General features: G+C 31.7%; 1 protein-coding gene across 6 annotated transcripts in view; it reads left to right on the forward strand.

The window, feature by feature from the left end:
- LOC115891203 (tropomodulin-like) overlaps positions 1–21,758 on the forward strand; it is a 329,344-nt gene that overhangs the window by 18,460 nt on the left and 289,126 nt on the right. The window contains exon 1 of one of the 6 annotated variants that reach the window (XM_030911642.1): positions 11,834–12,003. The exons of the other annotated variants lie outside the window; for them this stretch is intronic. Coding sequence (XP_030767502.1) covers positions 11,911–12,003 — 93 coding nt within the window. The 5' untranslated portion in view covers positions 11,834–11,910. Of the gene's footprint in view, positions 1–11,833; positions 12,004–21,758 lie in introns of those variants that run through there. 6 annotated transcript variants of the gene reach the window in all.

Consider the following 21,758-nt stretch of genomic DNA (forward strand, 5'->3'; position numbering starts at 1 on the left):
CCATAAGTCAGGCGGCCTCGACGGCAAACGGCTGGGATCTTGGTTAGCTATCCAGTTATTCTTGAAATTGGCTGCAAAAATTTACTCTTCATTACTAGTTAAAAGTGGCGAACTTTTAAAATTCTGTATTTCGAAGGGGATTATAACAAAATATCAAGTGTGCTATATTTTTGGAAAGGTAATTTTAAATTCCTTTCAGTTAATTAAAAATGTAGAGGGCGTCCCAAATAAAAAATCAATTTTTCTGTTGATAACTCTTAAATTATTACTTTTAAAAAAATTATACTTAAACCATTAAATTCTACGTAAAAAGGTGCTTTGGAAATGTTTTCATAGAAATACAAAATTTTGCATAGCAAAAAAGTTACAGCGATTTGTTAAAAATGCACATTTTTGAAAAACACCCCGTAACTCCGAAAAGGTAACAGATATTGATGTGCGGTTTTCACCATCAAGTTTTTGATGAAAATTGAGCTCCAGACACCGATATTAGATTTCGTCTATCTCCTATAGAAAAGGGTGTTTCCATTTAAAAGCGTCGAATTTGACCCACCCTGTACAGCATACAGCACACTGGGTAATAAATGTATTATTATGCATAGTAGAGAGTAGAGATTGAGAGTTCGCGGACTATATGACAGATGTCGAATAATATTACCGAACTATCTATATTTTATTTTCTATAAACGAAAGAAAGTTAATATACAGGGTGGTCCGAATTGTATTCGGGAAACTTTGGCAGAATACTTGGCAGTTAGAATAGAATAGAGTAAAAAAGTTGGTATAAATTCATGTCCGAAAGTGCTTCGTTTCGGAGGGTGTAGAAATTTAATTTTTATAACGATTTTTTTCCAAATAATTTTTGAACTAACGATATTTGGACAAAACGTGTCTGGGGGTTTTTGACATGAGCAATTTAATTTCTATGTCAGTATATTTCTGGCTTGAAGGGGGCTCCACCTACATATGTTTTAACTGGTTTGAAGAGTAATAACTTTTCCTTCGTACCTGCATAAAAGTACTGAGTGATAAAATATACATTTCCGCTGTTTTTTTACGTAAAATGGTCTATTGGTAAAAATAGCTACGAGTAATGGTTCTCGAGATATTTAGAAACAAAATAATCAATAGGTACATGTCATAATTGACAAAAATTCAACATGTAGATAAGATAGTTATTAGACTAAAATCATGCCAGAGGTTCAACAGAAACTATTTAATTATAATTTAATATAATATAGGTAATTTAAAAAAATATTATTAATTTAAAAAAATATTATTAATTTAAAAAAAAGTTCCCAAATTTATCATTTCAGTCAAATAACTATTTAGCTATATACACATATTTATATTTTGTCAATGATCACAGGTATTGATAATTTACATTTCAAATATCTTGAGCACGGTTCCTCGTAGCGATTTTTATCAAGAGGTCTCTTTTACGTAAAAAATTGCGGAAATGTAATGTTTTTAACTCAGTAATTTTATACAGGTATCGACAAAGGGTTATTTTTTTTTTTAAATCATTTATTTATAACCTTTAATCAGTACAAGTACTGGCACCAAGGCCTAAGAAAATAACACATTTCAACAGCAATAACAATATTATTAAAATCATTTAAAAATTTAAAAAAATAATATAAATATTAAATTTCACATAGTTATTCCCTGTCTCTTAAATATTCCTTAAGGTTATGATAAATTTTCTTTGGTCTTCCTTTTAACAATGCTGATGGGATTTTGTTGTAAGTCTGCACACTTTTATATATGGGAGAGTCCTGTGCTTTTTTTGTCCTGGCATAGTTACTAAACGATAGCTAATTGGCTCGTCTAAAAACTGTCGTCGCCGGATTTTTTGTTTTTCATTTAATTAAAAAAAAATAAATAAAAAGTATTTTTTTCCTGATGTCGTGGCGGATGCGCCAGGCTCCAACTAGTATAATATAAAGAATCAAATCACTTCCTTGGAAGATGGTTTGGAAATGGTCCTGGACCTGTCGCTAAGGGGGGGGGGGAGAGCATTACTTGACGTTATTTGTAAAAGTGAAATCAATACACCTTAGCATTTACCATACAAAATGCATTCGGAAGTATAAGAAGATCTGTTCAACTATCAGATAAATAAGCCCTAATAAAGTGGCTATGAGAATGTGCAATTTATTTTTTTTTGATTTTCTAAAAAGTAACGTCAGGAAAAAATAAAATTGATTTTCAAAAAAATCCTTTTTTTTCCAAAAAAACTCTGCAATCTTTGAAATTTTTAAAACTTTTTTGTTGGTATCTTGATAAACATCCCAAGGCGCAACTTTTTCCCAATTTAACTATCTTCGTATTTATTCCGTTTTTTGAGATACCAATGCTCGTACCCCGAATTTATAACACCCTGTATGCGTTATGGAAATGTTCCTTTTTTATTGATCGTTATGATATCTGAGATTTTTAATTTATAGGAAACCCTAAAAATTATTTATCCAGGATGTTGCTCTGCCGCTATTCTTGTTGTGTTTACAGTGCCACGGAATATTACCGTTTCGTGTTTTTGATTTATAAATAAGGAGAGAACTAATGAAGCGACGAAAAACAGATAAATAGCCTTTTATAAATTGCAACTACTGGCAATAGAATATTAAACAAAATTATTTCGGTGCTCAAATACTGTCGTTATAGATTACTCGAACATGGTGAGATACAAAGGTGTTTCGAAAAATATAGTGATAGCACACAAGCCTTATTTCGTTTAATAATTTATTAGATATAGTCATTTAAACTAACATAATTTTTGTATACCTCTATTTTTTTCAACAAACTTCTATTACAATGATGGCGTCAACCTATGACACGCATGTCACTGCTGACACGCGAGCTCATTTGTGGTGACACCCATCTTCAAAGATTTCATAATTCAAATATTTGTCTCTCATCAACGACAAGTGTTGGTTATTAATAATACCATTATTACTTACGCTATTAATAAATTAATAATGTAATTCTGAAACCAGACAGGCATGTACAGGGTGTCCCATTTTAGTTCAAACTATACGATATCTCCGTTATTAGTGAAGATAGAAGGGCGCGGTTTACACAAACCTGTCCCACTTTTTTGTCAAATGGAAGATGCCGTAAACAAAATTTTCATAGCCATCTTCATTTCTGAGCTACAAGGTCTTGTTGAAAATTTTGTAATTTGGGGCACCCCCAGTATCTCTGTTATTGTTAAAGGTATCGAGAAGGCGAAAACTATTTATTGTAAAACTTAACTTCAATTCATAATTAAGTAAAACATAACTTTAATTTCAAAAATATTTTGTTTGTAGAAAAACAAACTACGCCACTCTATTCTACGTAAAAATTTCTACGAGAATCAGTTTTCATATTCTCGATATCATGCACAATAATGGAGATTCGGAGGTTGTCCCAAATTGCAAAATTTTCGAAAAGACTCTGTAGCTCAGAAACGAAGAGAGCTATGAAAATTTTGTGTACAACATCTTTCGTTTGACAAAAAAGTGAGATAGGTTTGTGCAAACCGCTTACCGCTTACTAATAACGAAGATACCGTATGATTTCAACCAAAATAGGACACCCTGTACAAGTACAATACTTATAAATATTTCTATTTTTTTCTCGTTTTTACTTTTGTGATGCCTAATACGCCACGAAAATTACATTAGTTCAAAATTCTGATACACTGAGCCCAAAAGGTTTGCCTATAGACTAAAAAGCGTTTGCCATCACTGTTCCATTAGGTACTGAAAATAACCTTTTTAATTGTTATTTTCCTCTTAGTTTATGTAGTAAAGATTATTTATAAGAATAATATATATGTGGACGTTGTTTTCATAACAATATACATAGGTCTGATTCTACTTTGTTTCTTAGCTACACGAGGTTAAACTTTTTTTCGATTTATTATAATTTTCTTCAAAGTGCTTTTAGCGATTCAAATTAAATTTTGAGGGTAAAAGTTACTATAAGTGCATCATAATGTTAAAAGAGTGTCGACAGATTCACCAGGGACGCGCATATCGAATATCACTTTAATATTTTGTAAAAAAAACATGTGCGCCACTGTCTTTTTTGCTCCTGTTAGCAAAATTGTATAGGCCGTTTAATGCCGATTAAAAGTTATCTCTTGATATTTTGTCGATTTCGGTCTCCTTGATGAGGTAAACAAAATATTATTAATTTGTTTTGGTTTCAAGTCAATTTCAATCAAAGACTAATAGCAACCTTTAAAATTTTCTAACGTCATTATATTTATAATGTCAACTGGTCAAAATGTTAATATGTACTCATTGATTCCCTATCAAAAAATATTAAAAAAAGTTTCTATAAACATGGGTGATGAAATGCGTAGTTTTAAAAGTTACAGACTGTTAAAACTTTTAATAAATAGGTTTTATGTACTTATCTTAAATACCAAATTTTTTTTTTAATTTGCTATAGGTAGTACTAAACACATGACATATCAGCGATTTAAATTTTAATAATATTTAATAATAAATTAGATTCAATAAATAAATAATTAATATTTAATTTTAATTTTATTAATTGTGGTTTTTTATGTCACAAAGGAGACAGAAATCAACAAAACGTTAAGATACAACTTTTAATTGGCATTAAACGGCCTACACAGTTTTGCTAACAAGAGAAAAATCAGTGGCTCATATGATTTTTTAGAAAAATATTCCAGTGAAAACCCATATGCACGTCATTGGTATCTGTCGACGCCTTTTAGCATTAAAATATTAAAATATGTAGCACTTATAACAACTTTTACCCTCAAAATTATATTCGAATTACTAAAAGCAATTGGAAGAAAATTATATACAGTCTGATTTTGTCCAGCCTATAGATACTCTCGCACTACGTCTCAGATAATCCATTTCTAGTGCAAAGATCGTTTTTGTTCAGATTTTAGCGTCCAAACTTCACACACATATTATGTCACTACAGACTAAGGACTCCATTAGAGCTCTTCCCATGTGTATTTTTGTATCAGGTCTAATGTTTCTATTCCATCAGATATTATTTAGTGCTCCTCTTTGAATAAGAAGACTAAGGAAGGAGCATAATGCTATCCATGTATTCATGCATGGTGGGCGGAAAAAGGACTCTAGGGTGGGGATCCTTGACAGTTCTGTTTGACGATTCATTTGACACAATTGAATTTAATTTGAAATTTTGTGGATTTGTCAGTCTTTACGGACTAATTTTATGTTATTTATTATTTATTCTACTACTGATAGTTGTATAAATGTAGTAAATCTAGATGGAAATTGTGGCAGAACTTAAATTAACAGTGACACTATCGCGATTTATCGAAAAAGACTGTTTTTTTTTAAATTTTTGCTTTTATTTACTACTTGTCAAAGATTAGATGTCAAAGAATTTAGATACGTCAATTTGACTTACCTGCTTCAGTAGCGTATCGGATGTTTGTGGTTATAAATAATTATTATAACTTATCTATTTTTATTAGAATTTTATATTTTTATAACGATTTTAATAACTACCGACATTTATTCACAACGTTAAATAAAAAAAAAAGATTATTGAGTCTACCCCACGTCTACCCTACATCATAATTTTACATTTTTTAAATAAAATTAGAACGGCACTGATAAACCGGAATTTAAGTCGGCCATATTTGAGGCCCATCGCGGTGGACCTAAGATTTTTGATATGCTCCTTCCTTAGTCTTCTTATTCAAAGGTGCTCCTATAATCTTCTGCCCTTGTTCTGTTCTAGAAGATATTTATTTCTGTTTCGTTCAGTCCATTTCTTGTTACCCGTGCCCCCAAATACTTAAATCATCCAAACTGTCCACTTTTTGAGTGATCTCAGAGCGATCTCAAAAAAATGAAGACCCTGTAGTACGAAACAAAGCAGAATCGGACCTATGTTGATATAAAAAATAAATCTTATTTTTACGTGAGGAATAGAGAGAGATAGCATATCTTTTTTGAAACATCTTGTATAGCATACTTCCTGTTAGAACTGGAGGCTGTATAAAAATTAAAAATATTAACAGATTTTTTACTTTTTGAAATCTGATGAATTGCTTTAGATAAGGCGAGGTTGATGAAGATTTTAGAAATTAAATTATTGCAATAACTCATTTTAATGTTTCAGTTGTCAAATTAAACGAGGTAATTTGTCCAATATAACTAATAGTAGGTTGTTATTTTCCTCAACCATTTATTTTAACTTAAAAAAAACATTTTCTTAAAGAAATCACCTTAGTGGTTTTTCTGCTTTTGTTTTTAGAGGTGTTAAGTAGTATGAGTTTCCTAATTATATTTTCTACGTGTACCATAAGAATATGAAATTCATGGTGGAAAATTTGATTTGGATATTCTAATCAGAAATTCATCCTAGGAAAAAATAGGATTTATTAATTTTATTTAAATAAAAGAAATTTTTATTTGAATTATGCATTTTTATCACATTATATTTACTGTTTTAATTAAATAATTACTTTTATCAATTTGAAATATATCAGAAATCATACCTAGCAGAAAAATGGATAAAGTAGATTGACCCTACCGTTAAAATTAGTGTATATGTTTTTTTCATCAATGAACAATATTTTTTGAAGACCTTTGAGAGTGCTATTCAGAACTCTAGCCATAAAATCACAGGTTCTAATTCTGCAGCAGGTTAAAAATCAAAAGTTGAAACGGTGAAACAGGAAGTGACCAAAAACAATTGAATTATTGAATACGTCAATCAACTTTTATTTATGTCATATACTAAAATACCAAGTCTCGTCTTGTTATCTGAAAAAATAAAAAAGTTATAGGGGGTGAACCACATTTTTTCATCAATGAACAATATTTTTTGAAGACCTTTGAGAGTGCTATTCAGAACCCTAGCCATAAAGTCACAGGTTCGAATATTGCACCAGTTTTTTTTTGCATCAGCAAATTTTTTTATTTAATATAAAATATAATGTTGGGTACCAAAGTCGGATCAGCTATACATTAAATGTAAGTACTTAAGATTTACAATTCAAATATAATAATAGGCTGTTGAAGCTTAGCCACAATTATCGTCTTAGTATACTCACAGCTCTAGTATTGCAAGCTTGCACAGTGCAGTGTAGCTGTACATTGCTACTTACAAGTCGTTTAAATGCTATATACAAGGTGTCCCAGAAATAAGTGCAAGTATTTTAACTAGTAGTTTAGTTCAACCACAGAAACACGCCTATGAGAAAATTTTTTGGATTTTTTTTTATTTTTTAGTTAAAAAACATAATGTAATGATAATATGGGAACATAGGTAGTAGATTAAATTTACAAGAAAGAAAATCCAGAAAAGATCGAATGGTTCTCAAAATTTGAGCAAGAAATCATTTTTTTGGAAATTTTCAAAGTAACTTAACCGTTATTTTGGACTTGTTTGAAAAACGATAAAGAAAAAATATGTTTCTTTTATCGAGATCTACCAACCCTTAAAATATTTGCACTTATTTCTGGGACATCTTGTATAGTATGTACAGTGTGTATATGTACAGTATTGTACAGGGTGAGTCAACGATAGAGTAAAGTCCATTATCTCATTTGTTTCGAGGTTTACGAAAAAAATTAAATATGAAAGTTATAGGGAAGGTTAAGATACACATTTTAAAATTATTATAAAGTATACAAGGTGCTTCAAAAAAGTGTGGCGGATATAACATATGTTTTTTTAAATGCAACACCCTATTTTTTATTTCATTTTTAGATTCTGCGTAAAATTCCATAACTTTTTTATATATGATATTATATACCTAAAATTAATAGTTTTTGAAATATTTCATTTTGTTTAAACAAATGTTAAATTGCAGTGTAGTAAAAAATTGTCAGTGGTGCCATTGTTTCTAAAGTTGGAATACTAAAATTTGGTAGGAAAGTTTTATAGAGATGAAAAAAAAAGATATATGTAAATATATTTTAGTTAAATGATACAGGGTGTTCAAAATATATTTATGAATTTCAACTACTTAAAATTAAAAAATCTCAAATTTTTTAAATGGGACACCCTATATATTATATTTTTTTCTGATATATTTTACAAAACTCTTCAATTTTTATTAAGTATGTCATATACCTATTTTAATAGTTTGCGATTTATTGCAATTTTTTCTATTTTTACACATATTTTTAATACAATTACGCTATAAAATCATAGTTACCATGACAAAACAAAACTATTTATTACTTATCTTTAACAAGCAGCTTAATAATTAGTTATAATTGTTAGTATTAGTTAAAATTAATTAACCTTACTCAAATAAACTAAAATCGCAGTCATGAATTTCTTGGTGTATTTCTATATTATGAAAAATGACACTTGGATTTTCCGAAGTTTATAAGATCTAAGGGATTTTCCGTCGGGGCGAATAGCCACAGATTAGGGTAATACTAGATTACCTTATTGTTGAAAAGCACTAATATAGAAATTTTCCTCGACTTACAGTAAAGTTTTTTTTCTTGTTGTAATTCTGGTTTTAATTCATTTCGTAAAGCCAATACTACTACTGCCGCAAAACCGTCCCATTACACACTGAAGATGTTTTCTAGATAATCTACATCTATTCTTATAGTACTTAGCAAAATACTATATAATATAATATATAGTACTAAACCAAAAAAGATGTTTCTTCTTGGTGGTTTTTTTCGTGTATATCAGTCACATTGACTAATTAATTTCAGGAAAATCTGTAATTATTTCTACCATTTACACTTATTACGACAAATTAAACTAAAATTCAAATTTTGTTCTTAACTTGCTTAAAAGACATGGAATTTTGATAATAATTATTACTTTTTGTCATGGTAACTATGATATTATAGCGTAATTGTATTAAAGATAAGGGTAAAAATAGAAAAAAATTGAATAAATCGCAAACTATTAAAAATAGGTATATGACATACTTAATAAAAGTTGAAGAGCTTTGCAAAATATATCAGAAAAAAAGAAAGTATATAGGGTGTACCCTTTAAAAAAAATGAGATTTTTTAATTTTAAGTAGTTGAAATTCATAAATATATTTTGAACACCCTGTAGCATTTAATTAAAATATCTTTACATATATCTTATTTTTCATCTCTATAAAACTCTCATACCAAATTTTGGTATTCCAACTTTAGAAACAAAAAAAAACATATGTTACATCCGCCACACTTTTTTGAAGCACCCTGTATACTCTATAATAATTTTAAAATGTGTATCTTAACCTTCCCTATAACATTTATTATTAACATTTTTTTGTAAACCTCGAAACAACTGAGATAATGGACTTTACTCTATCGTTGACTCACCCTGTACAGTGTTATTTCTATCAGTAGCTGCGCGTCGGGTCAAGTAAAATTTTACCTTAAATATTGTAGCAGTTGGGAAATAAGAATAATCAAGGGCGCCGGAAGAATGAAACTTAGGGGGGGGGGGGCAAGGTAAAAATGAATAAAAAACTGAAACACATTTTTTATTATTTTACAGGTAACACCTAAAAATTTCATAATAATGATTATTTTTTTACAGATGGATGTAAAAAGATAGCTTTTATTTTTACTGTTTCAGTGATACAGGGGGGGGACTAATGCCCCCTCTTGCCCCCCCCCTCCTGTCCGGCGCCCTAGATAATAATCGTAATTAAACATTTTCTAATCTTATTTTATTGTTATTTGACAGAACCTATTAATGTTGTATCATCTTAAATAATACTCCGGGCTACTTTTTTCTGACGTCCAGATTCGTCTGTGTTGATGGTCTATAGTCTATATTATTATGTTTATTTATAGATGTGCCTGTGTAACAAGGTCGGAAATAATCCCTAGATTAAAGTTTTATAATCCGCTGGATTAGTATGCGATTTGATGCCGATTTTAACTTCTTGTGTTTATAAATATTTAAACATATTTGATCCTACACATATGTAAATTTAACAATCTGTGGTAATATACAGGGTGGTCCGAACTGCATTCCGGAAACTTCGGCAGCCTATTCTGCAGATAAAAATAAGTAAATAAGTTCGTATAAATGTATGTTCTAAAATGCTTTGTTTCGGAGATACAGGGTGTAGAAGTTTTATTTTTATGTCGATTTTTTCCAAATAATTTCTGAAGTAAAGTCAATATTTGGATGAAAATTGGTGTCCGGAAGTTTTTTGACAGGAGAAATTTGATTTTGATGTCAATATGTCTTGTAGAGGGCACCACTTACATATTTTTTAACTGTTTTGGAGAGTACCTAATAAATTTTTGTCCGTACCTGTATAAAACTAAATACATTTAAGACATTAAAAAGTAAGTAAAAAAAAAATACATTTAAGACATTTTTGTACATTTGGAATCGAAATTATCAATACATGTCATCATTGACAAAAAATAAACATGTCGTGTAGATAGTTATTTGACTGAAATGATAAATTTGGGGACTTTTTATTTTTTTAAATTATGTAGTCATAAATTTTTATTCGAAGAAATGATGATAAAACATTTTCGGTTGAACTTTTGACACAAAATCATTTCAAATTTGTGATTTCAGTCTAATAACTATTTAGTCAACATGTTTAATTTATGTCAATGATGAGAGGGATTGATAATTTCGATTCCAAATTTTTCCAGTACCATTACTCATAGCGATTTTTACCAAGAGACCTTTTTTTAAGTAAAAAATGTCGTAAATGTATATTTTTTTACTCAGTAGTTTTATACAGGTACGGACGAAAAGTTATTACTGTTCAAATCGGTGAAAAAATAAGTAGGCCCTCTACAAGTAGGAGGCATATTGACATCAAAATAAAATTTCTCCTGTCAAAAAACTGCCAGACACCAATTTTCATCCAAATATTGACTTTACTTCGAAATTATTTGGAAAAAATCGAAATAAAAATGAAAATTCTACACCCTGTATCTCCGAAACAAAGCATTTTAGGATATACATTTATACGAACATTTTTACTTATTTTTATCTGCAGAATATGCTGTTGAAGTTTCCGGAATACAGTTCGGACCACCCTGTATATTTTTACTGCATAATTAAAAAGTCTATATACCTACTAATATAATTTTTAATATTATTTAGATATCAACAGGACGAGAACCACAATACATAAACTATTGTGACGAATGTTTCAAAATAATGATAATGATAAAATTAATTAAAATATTTTTTCTATATAATACTTGTTGGCTATTCTTTAGTAATTTTTAAATATTTTTAATTGAATAATTTGCTTAAATAATAATTGAACATATTTCATTTGGTCTAGATCTATAGTTTAGTTCTAACTAAATTGACGTGTTGGTTGTCAATCGAGTTCAGTTTTTGTCAGAAAACGCCTTTCGCACGAATTTGGAACCCGTTCGAGTATGTTTCCATTAAAATGGGAGAAATATAAAAAAAAATCTGAAGAAGGCACGTCAAGCGTTACTTCCACCTAAAACTGAATCCATTTACCAAAAGGAATATAAAAAATACCTTGTGGTACAGTGGCTCGAACAGAAAAATATTGTAACAGGAGATGTGATGAAACTGGAGTTATGACTATGACTCTATTTTTTATGGTTATCTTTACCATGACGATATTAGCTTATATTATTTTAGTACGAAATAAATAAAATTTATATAAGCAACCTCTCTACATTGACAATGTTTCGTTTGGATAGCCCCTGGTATATAGAATATGTTTTTTCGAGTGTTTTATATCCGTGCATGTTAACAGAATTATGATATTTATGTTACTCATATAATGCTATTTTGAACGGAAAGATAAATTTTATGATATGCTCTCTCTCTATGCAAAATGTAAGGATTTTCGCTGAAAAGCTTAGTTGTTTTCGTGCATACGCGCCGCGTGTTTAAAACCAAAATTGACTTTTTTGCGCGACCGATTTTTTCTTTTGGGAACTTTGTGGCATGAGTGTTGTTACCAAGGTTTCTGTAGATAAGTTTCAGTCTGCTCGATCTTACAAGAAGAAATGGAAAGATACGATAGAAGAGGAATATATGGTAAACTTATTTTTCATTGTTTGCCTTCTTACACAGATTTAGAATAGTCCTTGAGATTATTATATCGAAGTACGCATGTTTGTTGTATATTTTTTTTAGAAATTATACAGTCTAAACCTTTATGGAGGGTTTATTTCTTGAAAAGTGTGCTCTTTTACATGGAATTCCGGTCCAAATGCTTTCTAGGCCAATTTTTTACTTCTGTTATTTTCTTAAAGCATCAAACCGGGTTTGTGTATCAATTAATCCTTTATAATAGATTTATCTCCTCTGTATCAAACGACAACTAATCTCGTTTGACAAGTTATGTTGTTTTTTGTTTCACACTTGCTTAAACTACCAAAGCCTATTGATAAAAACATTTTTTTAAATTATTTATTATCGTCTTAAAGCCACTATGTAAAACTTGTATATCGTTAAAATCGCAAAATGAATTGGATGTGTAAAAATCTAATAAAGCTCTTATTAGAAAAAAATTAAGTTGAAAATGGTGGCGAATAGACTAAACGTTGGATGAAAACTTGTCATACAACAACAGTTATTATGTATGAAATAACTACTGAGCAGCTGGGAAAAAGTAGCTATAAAAATGTGTTTTTAGTTTTAGGATACCTTGTCAAATAATACCATAAAAAAATCAAATCGAAATCTTTAATTTTAGGGTTTTCTCGAATATCTCCGGAACTACGCGGAATTTTAAGTTTCTAAATGGTATATTATTAGGCAAATAAGTATTCAAATACTCCTAATTCTGTTTTTATGCTATAATAATAATGTTTGATTAGCACCACTAAAAGGATGATTTTGTCAAATGTTTTTAAGACATTTGGCAAAAATACAATTTTATTTAAAGAATATTCACTTGCTGGGAATTTTGTTTGAAAAAGTTACGTATTCAATGGTATATACATACATATAAATAATTTAGAAATGTTTGTAATTTCAAAATAATTGTTTTTGTTGTTATTAATTGGACTATACAAAAACGTAAACATTGTCTCAGCCAATTTCTGAAGTAGCTAATTTTTACAGGATTTTTCATTGACAGATGAGTAACAGTGTTAAGATTTTATTTTGTATGATTTTTAATAGGCTTTGATTTTTTTTTTGAGCTAGGATAATTAAAAAATGTGACTTATTGTTATTTATATACAATAGGTATTTTTTTAAATACCTATTGGAAGTGCAAATACCTATTGGAGATTGCACATATTATTTTCTGATTTCAAATAATCATAAATCATACAGGCCCTGTCTTTTTAATACTTTTATTTAAATTTGATAAAAAAACACGCATAACTGTGTTTAATTAATACCATGTCATCATGTGCATTCACATGTCTAACATGAAGCCAATAAACATTTGCGTAAATTTTTGTATATTTATCAATCTCTAAAAAGAAGTAGGTTAATTGTCAGTGTCAGCAATGGATATTTTTATGGCTGATTAATACGGGGATTTTCCATTGATAAGGGATTTTGCATTGATAAAGCTAGTCTAGTGCGTTTACGTTGGTATGGTAAACTAGCGAACCGGTAGACTAGAGTAAGACTGTGGAAATGGGGGTGGGCTAGTAGAGTGTACTATTCCACACGTGCTATCCATTCTGGATTATCTATAGTACTATTATGTTATTAGCACAAACTGTTTACATTATTCTAGTAGAGGGATAGTACCGTGATAGTACGCACTCCACCACCGTACCCTACTACTATTTATATCAATGTAAACCTGCCTTTAAGGTGGATATTAATTTATTGCATATCTACATTTTTTTTCCTACTCGCTAACATATTTTTAGATAGTAGAAAATGGAAGGGGGGTTAATAACCAAGACCTTAAAGATCTATTGTGTCACCCTTATATATTTCCTCACATATTTACAGTCTATAACTCATCATACATGGGGATCTTTCTGTTGTAGGGGAGACAGGGCATTTCCCATTCTCCTCTGGCAACAACTGTTTATTATCCGAGGAGTGGACATCTATCTCCTACAAGGGCTAAATAACCCTTCAACTGTTGGGACTTAGCCCTCCGTGTCCTTCACCGTCGAGGAGCTTATCTCTGGCTCAGGTACCTTTGAGGTGGAGGCTGATTAACTTGGTCTCTCCTTAGACTTAGGGTTACCAGATTTCTCTAGACGAAAAAGAGGACAAAAATCCTAACCATAATTAATTTTCGTACGCATTTATTATAATACGGGATTTTTGAATAACGATCGTTGATTTTGCTGTGCTGCGGGAGTTAGATCTCAATCGTTCTTCCGTTTTTTATTTTCCGAAAAATCAAAATCGGTAGTTATGCAAAGGTCAAACTCTTCCAAGTTCGATTGGTCAAACATGACGTTGCTCTTGATTTTACAGAAAGAAATGAAGTACTTTTGAATGCTAAAGGGGCCGTCTAATTCGGTTAATAAATCGTTGACCGTTATCCTATCTCGCTGGATGTCTTGTTTGTGTGTTTGGCTTGAAAAAATCGCCAAGAACACTGGTTATTTCGAGAGGTTTTGTACCGAATCACTGCGTTGTCAATTTTTTCTGCTTTAATTAATTTCCTGCTAAATCAAAATACTCGTATTTATTCAAATCTCGTTTTTGATGTAGTTGGAGCATCTAACTGTGTCTGAGCCGATGTTAACATTCTATTGGCTAATCTTATATCATCAGCTTGTACTGTTTTTGAAGATAATTGAGTTTTTTTCTTTAGATCTATCAAAAAGTATATTTATTGATTTCCAGTCTGAATCCTCTGGATATTTCTTTAATCGTTTTGTTACTACGTCTACAGTCGATTCACCTTTTTCATTTGTTGCTTCATGATTGGCACCGTTTTTCAGTAATATAACTGTGAGTAGGTAAATTATTTTAAATTAATCTGCGTTCCCAATAGCATCTTTAACAGACGATACGGAGAACCTGTTTCTGTCATCTGTCCATTGGGCACCCATTAATGGAAAAGTTCTTTCAGAATTTGTGTTATGTGATAGTACTGTGAAAAAAAATTGACGTATTTTGAGAAACTTTCTATGGACTTCCTTATTGAAAACGGTAGAAAAGTATTTCAGCCATTTTTGGTAGGAGAGTACTTATAGAAAGATTCTCCGTTGCCGTGATTTATTGATATATTAGCAGATAGGTATATCAGAATTGAAAAAAAAACACGTTATTTAGCATATTTTTATATAATGTGAATAAAGAGGACAATTCAGTGAAGTTTTAAAAAAGAAACCGGACGCCCGGACATACCGCTAACAAGAGGACATGTCTGGTAAAAAGAGAATGTCTGGTAACCCTACCTTAGACCTGATACCGGTGTAGTCCCTATAATAGAGGCAATCTTTCTCTTTCTCTATTGTCTCCTTATATTTGAAGTCAATCCTATTGTGAGGACCTGACCATGGCCCTCGAGTTGATGACTCGCCAACTCGATGTCCTTACTTAAAAGAGTTCTGGCAAAGCTGGCGATACATCGCAAGTGTTAGTCGGTCCACTTTTAATGAGTTCCGCATGTCGATGTAAGGGAGACGAGAATACAATGAGCTAGTCTTCTATCTAATCCCTTAGACCTGGTCCCGCCATCATAGTATTTAGGTTTTTGGTGAGGTTGTCTCCTCTGGTTCCGGGCGGTTAAGCTAAGACCCTCATCACACCCTCTATCCGTGATACATAACGACAGACAGTAGAAGGTGCCTGGTATGACTGACAGGGTAGTCTACGTGGCAAGGACACTACAGCCAGGGACAAGACAAAGAGATGATTCTTAGACCCAGTCAAGGTGCTAGAGGGGATTTCTTGGGGCGTTGGTGAGCTTCCCCACCAACGACAACGTCTCCTCATCTCCTAGAGAAAACACTAACAGATTTACGTATGTACTACTAATTTAAGAATTTTCGTCATCTCTTTTTTGAAGTTTATTGAAATGATCCGTATTCTAACGGCACACTTACGGCCTCAAAACAGTATATTTAGTTAATATATATGTATATTAACTAAATATAAATAATTTAAACGTTATATATATATATATATATATATAGATATATAGATTGTTTACATATGTATTATCTTATGAATAATGCTAAAATAACGATGAAGTAAAAGTATTTCTAAAGATTAGGGAAAAAATTGTGGAGTGTCTAGAGAAAACCAAACTTTTCAAATCTATACATGCTCTCCTCCATTATTCTATACGAAGGCATTAAATGTTAAATATGAATAATTCGACGATCTATTTTTACTTGTTAGTACTTTGTACATACACAAAACGTATCCTGTTTATATTTAGCTTGTAGTTGCCTAACCCAAATTTTAATAATAATAAGAACATTATCGACGTTTTATAAATACTCCAACCAAACGGTGCCTATAGCTTGTAGGATAATTTGCTGGAAACGTTTAGTAAAATGCATTTTTCTCTAAGCGCTACTGAACATAAATTATTGCATTATCTATTTCAGTGTACAAACAGCAGCATTCGAAACATGCGTATTTCGTATACCTAGGAATTTATAAACTTGATTTATATTTTATTATACATATATGAATAGGCAATTATTTCCTTTAAAATTTACTTAAATTAAAATATAATATCGCAAAATATTTTAATATAACATCAATTAAACTTTTAGTTACGTAATCGAGGGCGCGATTTTTAAATTCATTGTTGCCAACCATGGACATATTCGGCGCCGTGCTGACTAACTGGAATTTAAATTTCGCGCTGGGGATTCAGGTGGTAGCTCTGCTGTAAAAAATGTCAAGTTGCCGCATTTATTTATTTATTATCTCACAGTGTCATTCGTTTTGACACTTTAGTTTTGTATTACGAGTTTTTGGTTTAAATAAATAGTGTTGTGATAGTTAAGCTTAAAAATGTTTACTGACAGACATTGTTCTTTTCAGAACCTCTTTTAGTGCGGAGTGTACAAGATAGTTTAATAGCCGTAAAAAACTCATTGCAACTTTATTAGAATATTTATTAGAAAAGTTTATTTGGTATGAACTGTATAACTAATTGAAAATATATTTATTTCAGTAAAAGGTTTTTAGGGTGTTTCGGTGAGAATTGGAAATTTTAAGGAAAGTGTTGTGCTGTGATGTTAGGTTTTCTTCAATTATACAGAAATTCTTATCCTTGGCTAACTATCGCTAAATCATCGGTGTAGATCAGTGATTCCCAAAGTGGTCCAGGTGGACCCCCAGGGGTCCACGGGAGACTTGCTGGGGGTCTACGTAGGCGTGAACAAAAAATGGGGGTCCATAAGATGTTAATGGGGGTCCACGAAAATTTATCTGCTTTTGATAGTAAAGAGCAAAAATGTAAGCATAGTTTTTATAAGGGCCTACCTACATTGTTTTAAGTACCTATCTAAGCAGATAATATTTTAATAAGGCAAGCGACTGTTACTTGTCCAAACTTGCGTATTCGATATTACGTACAATTTCGTGTACAGACTTGCAAAGCGCTATCCGCCCGACAATGCTTAATGCTTGTTCAGACATGAACTTGATCACCACTATAAATACTTGATGCCAAAGGCAAACGCATTCATTTGTTTCCGGAATTTCGAAAAAAAAGGCGGAATTTGGAAAAAGTTGTGAGAAAATTTATATCTGTGTTTGCTAGTGCCGGAGAAAAGTAAGTAACCTACCTTTTTTTGTTATAGTACTTAAGTATTTTGTTTACGTGTACTAGTCGGTTGATCACAACGGCCTGTATAGATAGGTAACTTAGTAACTTACAGATATTTTAATTGTCCTCTTTCGATTTGAAGACAAACACAGCACGTTTTATTCAATTGTTTTTTCACGAGAGAAACACTGCCTCTCTAAAAAGGCCGAATAAGCAATATTGCAGAGCAATTAATTTTGTAATTTTTCTTGCAAGTAACTACTAATTTTATAAAACAGTAATTTCATAATCATTTTAAATTGGTTTTGAAGTAACTATTTTATCAAAACTATTCCTTTTCGGAAAGAGCGAGCGGTGCGCGGGCGACGGGAAAAGGGCGGGGCTTGGACTTCGATGCCAGTTTGTCACGTTTTAACAATGAAGCCGCAGACAAAAATACGCAAATACACGGAGCGCGTGAACTCATTGATTTAATAAAATGTTAGTTATCGTTTTTATGGACAATTTTGGGATTTCGACTTTTATTTTTTCCCACACAAATATGATCAGTATTCGATACTGAGTACACCAATTTTTATTTATACTATTAAAAATTAGTGGTAAATTATGTACTTTAAAATTGATACCGTTTTGTGAAAACGTCTGTATTTGTCTCAGCGGTTTATTAGTTGGTCCCTTTACAAGCCGTAATTCTATTTCCGCGTGCTGACAAAGGCTGCGGTGTGATACCTATATTCAGAAAAAAACTTGGTTACTAAAACATTTTTTTTTTACAGGTAAGGTAACTGACACGAAACATGGCTACAGCAAAGAAAAAATGTCGACAATATAGTATCGATTATTTGAAATATGGTTTTGTTCCATCAGAGGCAGACAAACAATTGCCCATGTGCCTATTATGCAACAAAGTTTTGAGCAATGACTCTATGAAACCATCAAAGCTCGAAGATCATCTAAAAAGGTGTCATACTGATAAAATAGGTAAAGATTTAAAATATTTTCAAACATTGAAAGAAAAATATGGAAAGAGACCCACCATGCACAGTATGTTCGCTTCAACATCTCAAAGTAACGATGATGGCTTGCGGGCATCTTACAATATCTCATTACTTATAGCAAAATCTGGAAAACCGCACACTATCGGAGAACAATTAATTTTACCCGCTGTTGAAGAGGTTTTAAAAACTGTTTTGCACAAATCTCCATTTGACGTACTAAAAAGAATTCCATTAAGTAACAATACTGTACAAAGACGCATTGATGAAATGAGCTCTGATATCGAAAGCTTTTTGTGCAATCATCTGCAAAAAACTCATTTTTCTATACAACTGGACGAGTCAACGTTACCCAGTAATGAAGCATTACTATTGGCATATGTCCGATTTATTGTTGAGGAAGAAATTCACGAAGAATTGCTATTTGCCAGAACTTTGGAGACTGACACTAAAGGCGAATCAATATTTAATGTCCTGAGTAATTTTTTTACGGAAAAATCGATCCCATTTACAAACATTATTTCAGTGGCAACAGACGGAGCTCCTGCAATGGTCGGGCGATATCGTGGGTTTATAAGTCATCTCAAAAGAATTATACCAGGACTTACAGCTATTCATTGCGTAATCCACCGACAACATCTTGTGGCAAAACATTTAAGTGACAGGTTGAACCAATCTCTTCATTTTGTAATAAAAGCTGTCAACAAAATCAGAAGCAATGCATTGAATACGCGTTTATTTGCTCAATTGTGCGACGAAAATGATGAAGACTTCCAACGACTGCTCTTACATACTGAAGTACGCTGGTTGTCGAAAGGTGCATGCTTAACGAGATTTTACTCTGTTTTCGATTCCATATTAGAGTTCTTAGAAAGTAGAGATCCAGATTTAAAAGAAAACTTGATCAAATTCAAAGCAGACATTGCGTATTTGACAGATTTGTTTAAAAAATTTAATGATATTAACTTGCAGTTACAAGGGGACAGCCTGAATTTAATAAAAACAAAGGGGATAATTTCGGCTTTTCTTGGGAAATTGAAATTTATGAAGCAAAACATTAGTCGGCGCGAATTCTCTCAATTTCCAAACTTGTCGCAGGTAGAATGTATTGATGAGGATATCCATACCTACAGTCAACATTTAAGTGCTCTGCATGATGACTTCAAAACCAGGTTTGAAGATATACTGACGATGGATATACCACCATGGATCATAAATCCATTTGATGAAACGGAAGTGGCCAATGTTGTATTACAAGAGGAGCTGCTCGAGCTAAGCACTAATGAGGAGCTGAAGGTGAAATTTAGAAAAGGCTACCCAACATTTTGGCTGCAAGCAGAAATACCCGAAAAATATCCTGGACTGTGGGAAATCGCAAGGAAATTTTTAATAGCTTTTCCCTCGTCATACCTTGTCGAAAGGAGTTTTAGTGCGTTACAAACCTCTTAAACAAAAAAAAAGGAGCAAATTAAACATCACAGAGCGGGGGATTTGCGGTTATTGCTCACAAAAATAAAGCCAAACATTGATCGTTTGCTGACACTCCATCAGATACATCCTTCCCATTAATTAAAAATTATGACCTGAACCTATATTACCTTAATATTTTTCTTGTAATTCTATTCTTTTAATAAATAAAGTGATATAAAATGTACCATTTTTCGTTTTTATTTTACATATCGGAATATAGGGACAGAACTCAGAAGTGACACAATTTTTATTTTTTGGCGACTTTAAGAATGTGGTAGAAATGTAGCAGCAGGGGGTCCACCGAAACCAGTAAAATTTTGAAAGTGGTCCACGAGAAAAATAAGTTTGGGAACTACTGGTGTAGATGAAACTTTGATGTATCGACTTAGCGGCTGGTCATTTGTGTAGATTTGAAGGAAGTTGAATAGTGTTGGAACTAAAACACTCTCTCTTGGAGATGTCTATTCTAATGAAAACTAAGATATAGCTATTCAAATATTGAGGTGTTGGCGACACCATAAAAATTACCGTATAAGATAATGTAAATTTTCCTTCGCGGGTTTATTCTGTTATCCTTGGTGTTTAGGAAAATATAGCTAAATATTAATAAAGTTAAATTTACACCAGTTTTTAACCACTTTTCGGATATAGTGCTTTTAACCAAAGTTTCAGTAAATAAGAAGCAGAATGGCAACACCGCATAGTGTTTCAAATAAAAATAGTGTACTTGATTCAGAATTTTATGCTGAATTTAATAATCATGGAAAAATGAGGGATGCGATTTAAAAAAAAACTTAAAACATTATCATAACTTTTTTTGCGACACCCTGTATATAACAAAATATTTTTAGGATATGTCCCTTTATAAACCATGCAACATCTGAATAAAACTTTTTTCATATCTTCGAAAACGACGACGACGTTGGACTTCCTCGCACTAATGGGCCGCCCTGAGATCGGGGAAGTTAGCAACTCATTGAAAGCATGAATTATAAAATACGATCCTACTTGGGCTGCTACAATCCTGCTTTAAATCCCAACCCAGCCACTCCTACCAATTTTGAGCTATAGTTACTTTTATTTTGGTTGCTAACTTCCCACTTGGCAACACATGCGCTGCTATACCCCTGTTGCAATTTCATCCCAGCAACACTTGCTGTTTTTAAGATACAGCAAGTTTAAGTCTGATTGGTGACGTCACACATAGCAACACAATCAAAGCAGAATGGCTGAAACAAGTTCCTGCTTTTGCTGCTATAATAATCCTGCCTCATCCTGCTTCAAACCCTATACCAGCCACTCTTGCCGTTTTTGAAATACAGCAAATTGAAATACAGCACAGTTTTGATTACTGGAAATCGAGAATTGGCGAATTGGAGTTTTCCAATCATGTAACCTGTAAAAGATCAAATATCTAAATGCTTCTAATGATTTCTTTCACAACGAGACTGCCAGTAAATTATGTAAGCCCATGGGTATGGCTCATTGGGGTTGTGAACTGAAAAAAAAACATTAAACAAATATCTATGAAAAATGAAATTTTTATTAAACAAAAAACTACAAATCACGAAAGATGACCATCACGTGACAATTTTACTGTTTATCAATCGATACCGCTAATTCAAATGTGTTAGACAGAGACAAAAACAAACAAT

Source organism: Sitophilus oryzae, unplaced genomic scaffold (assembly GCF_002938485.1).
Source record: "Sitophilus oryzae breed Bouriz unplaced genomic scaffold, Soryzae_2.0 scaffold_1179_pilon_pilon, whole genome shotgun sequence".
In the NCBI taxonomy this organism is placed as follows: domain Eukaryota; kingdom Metazoa; phylum Arthropoda; class Insecta; order Coleoptera; family Curculionidae; genus Sitophilus; species Sitophilus oryzae.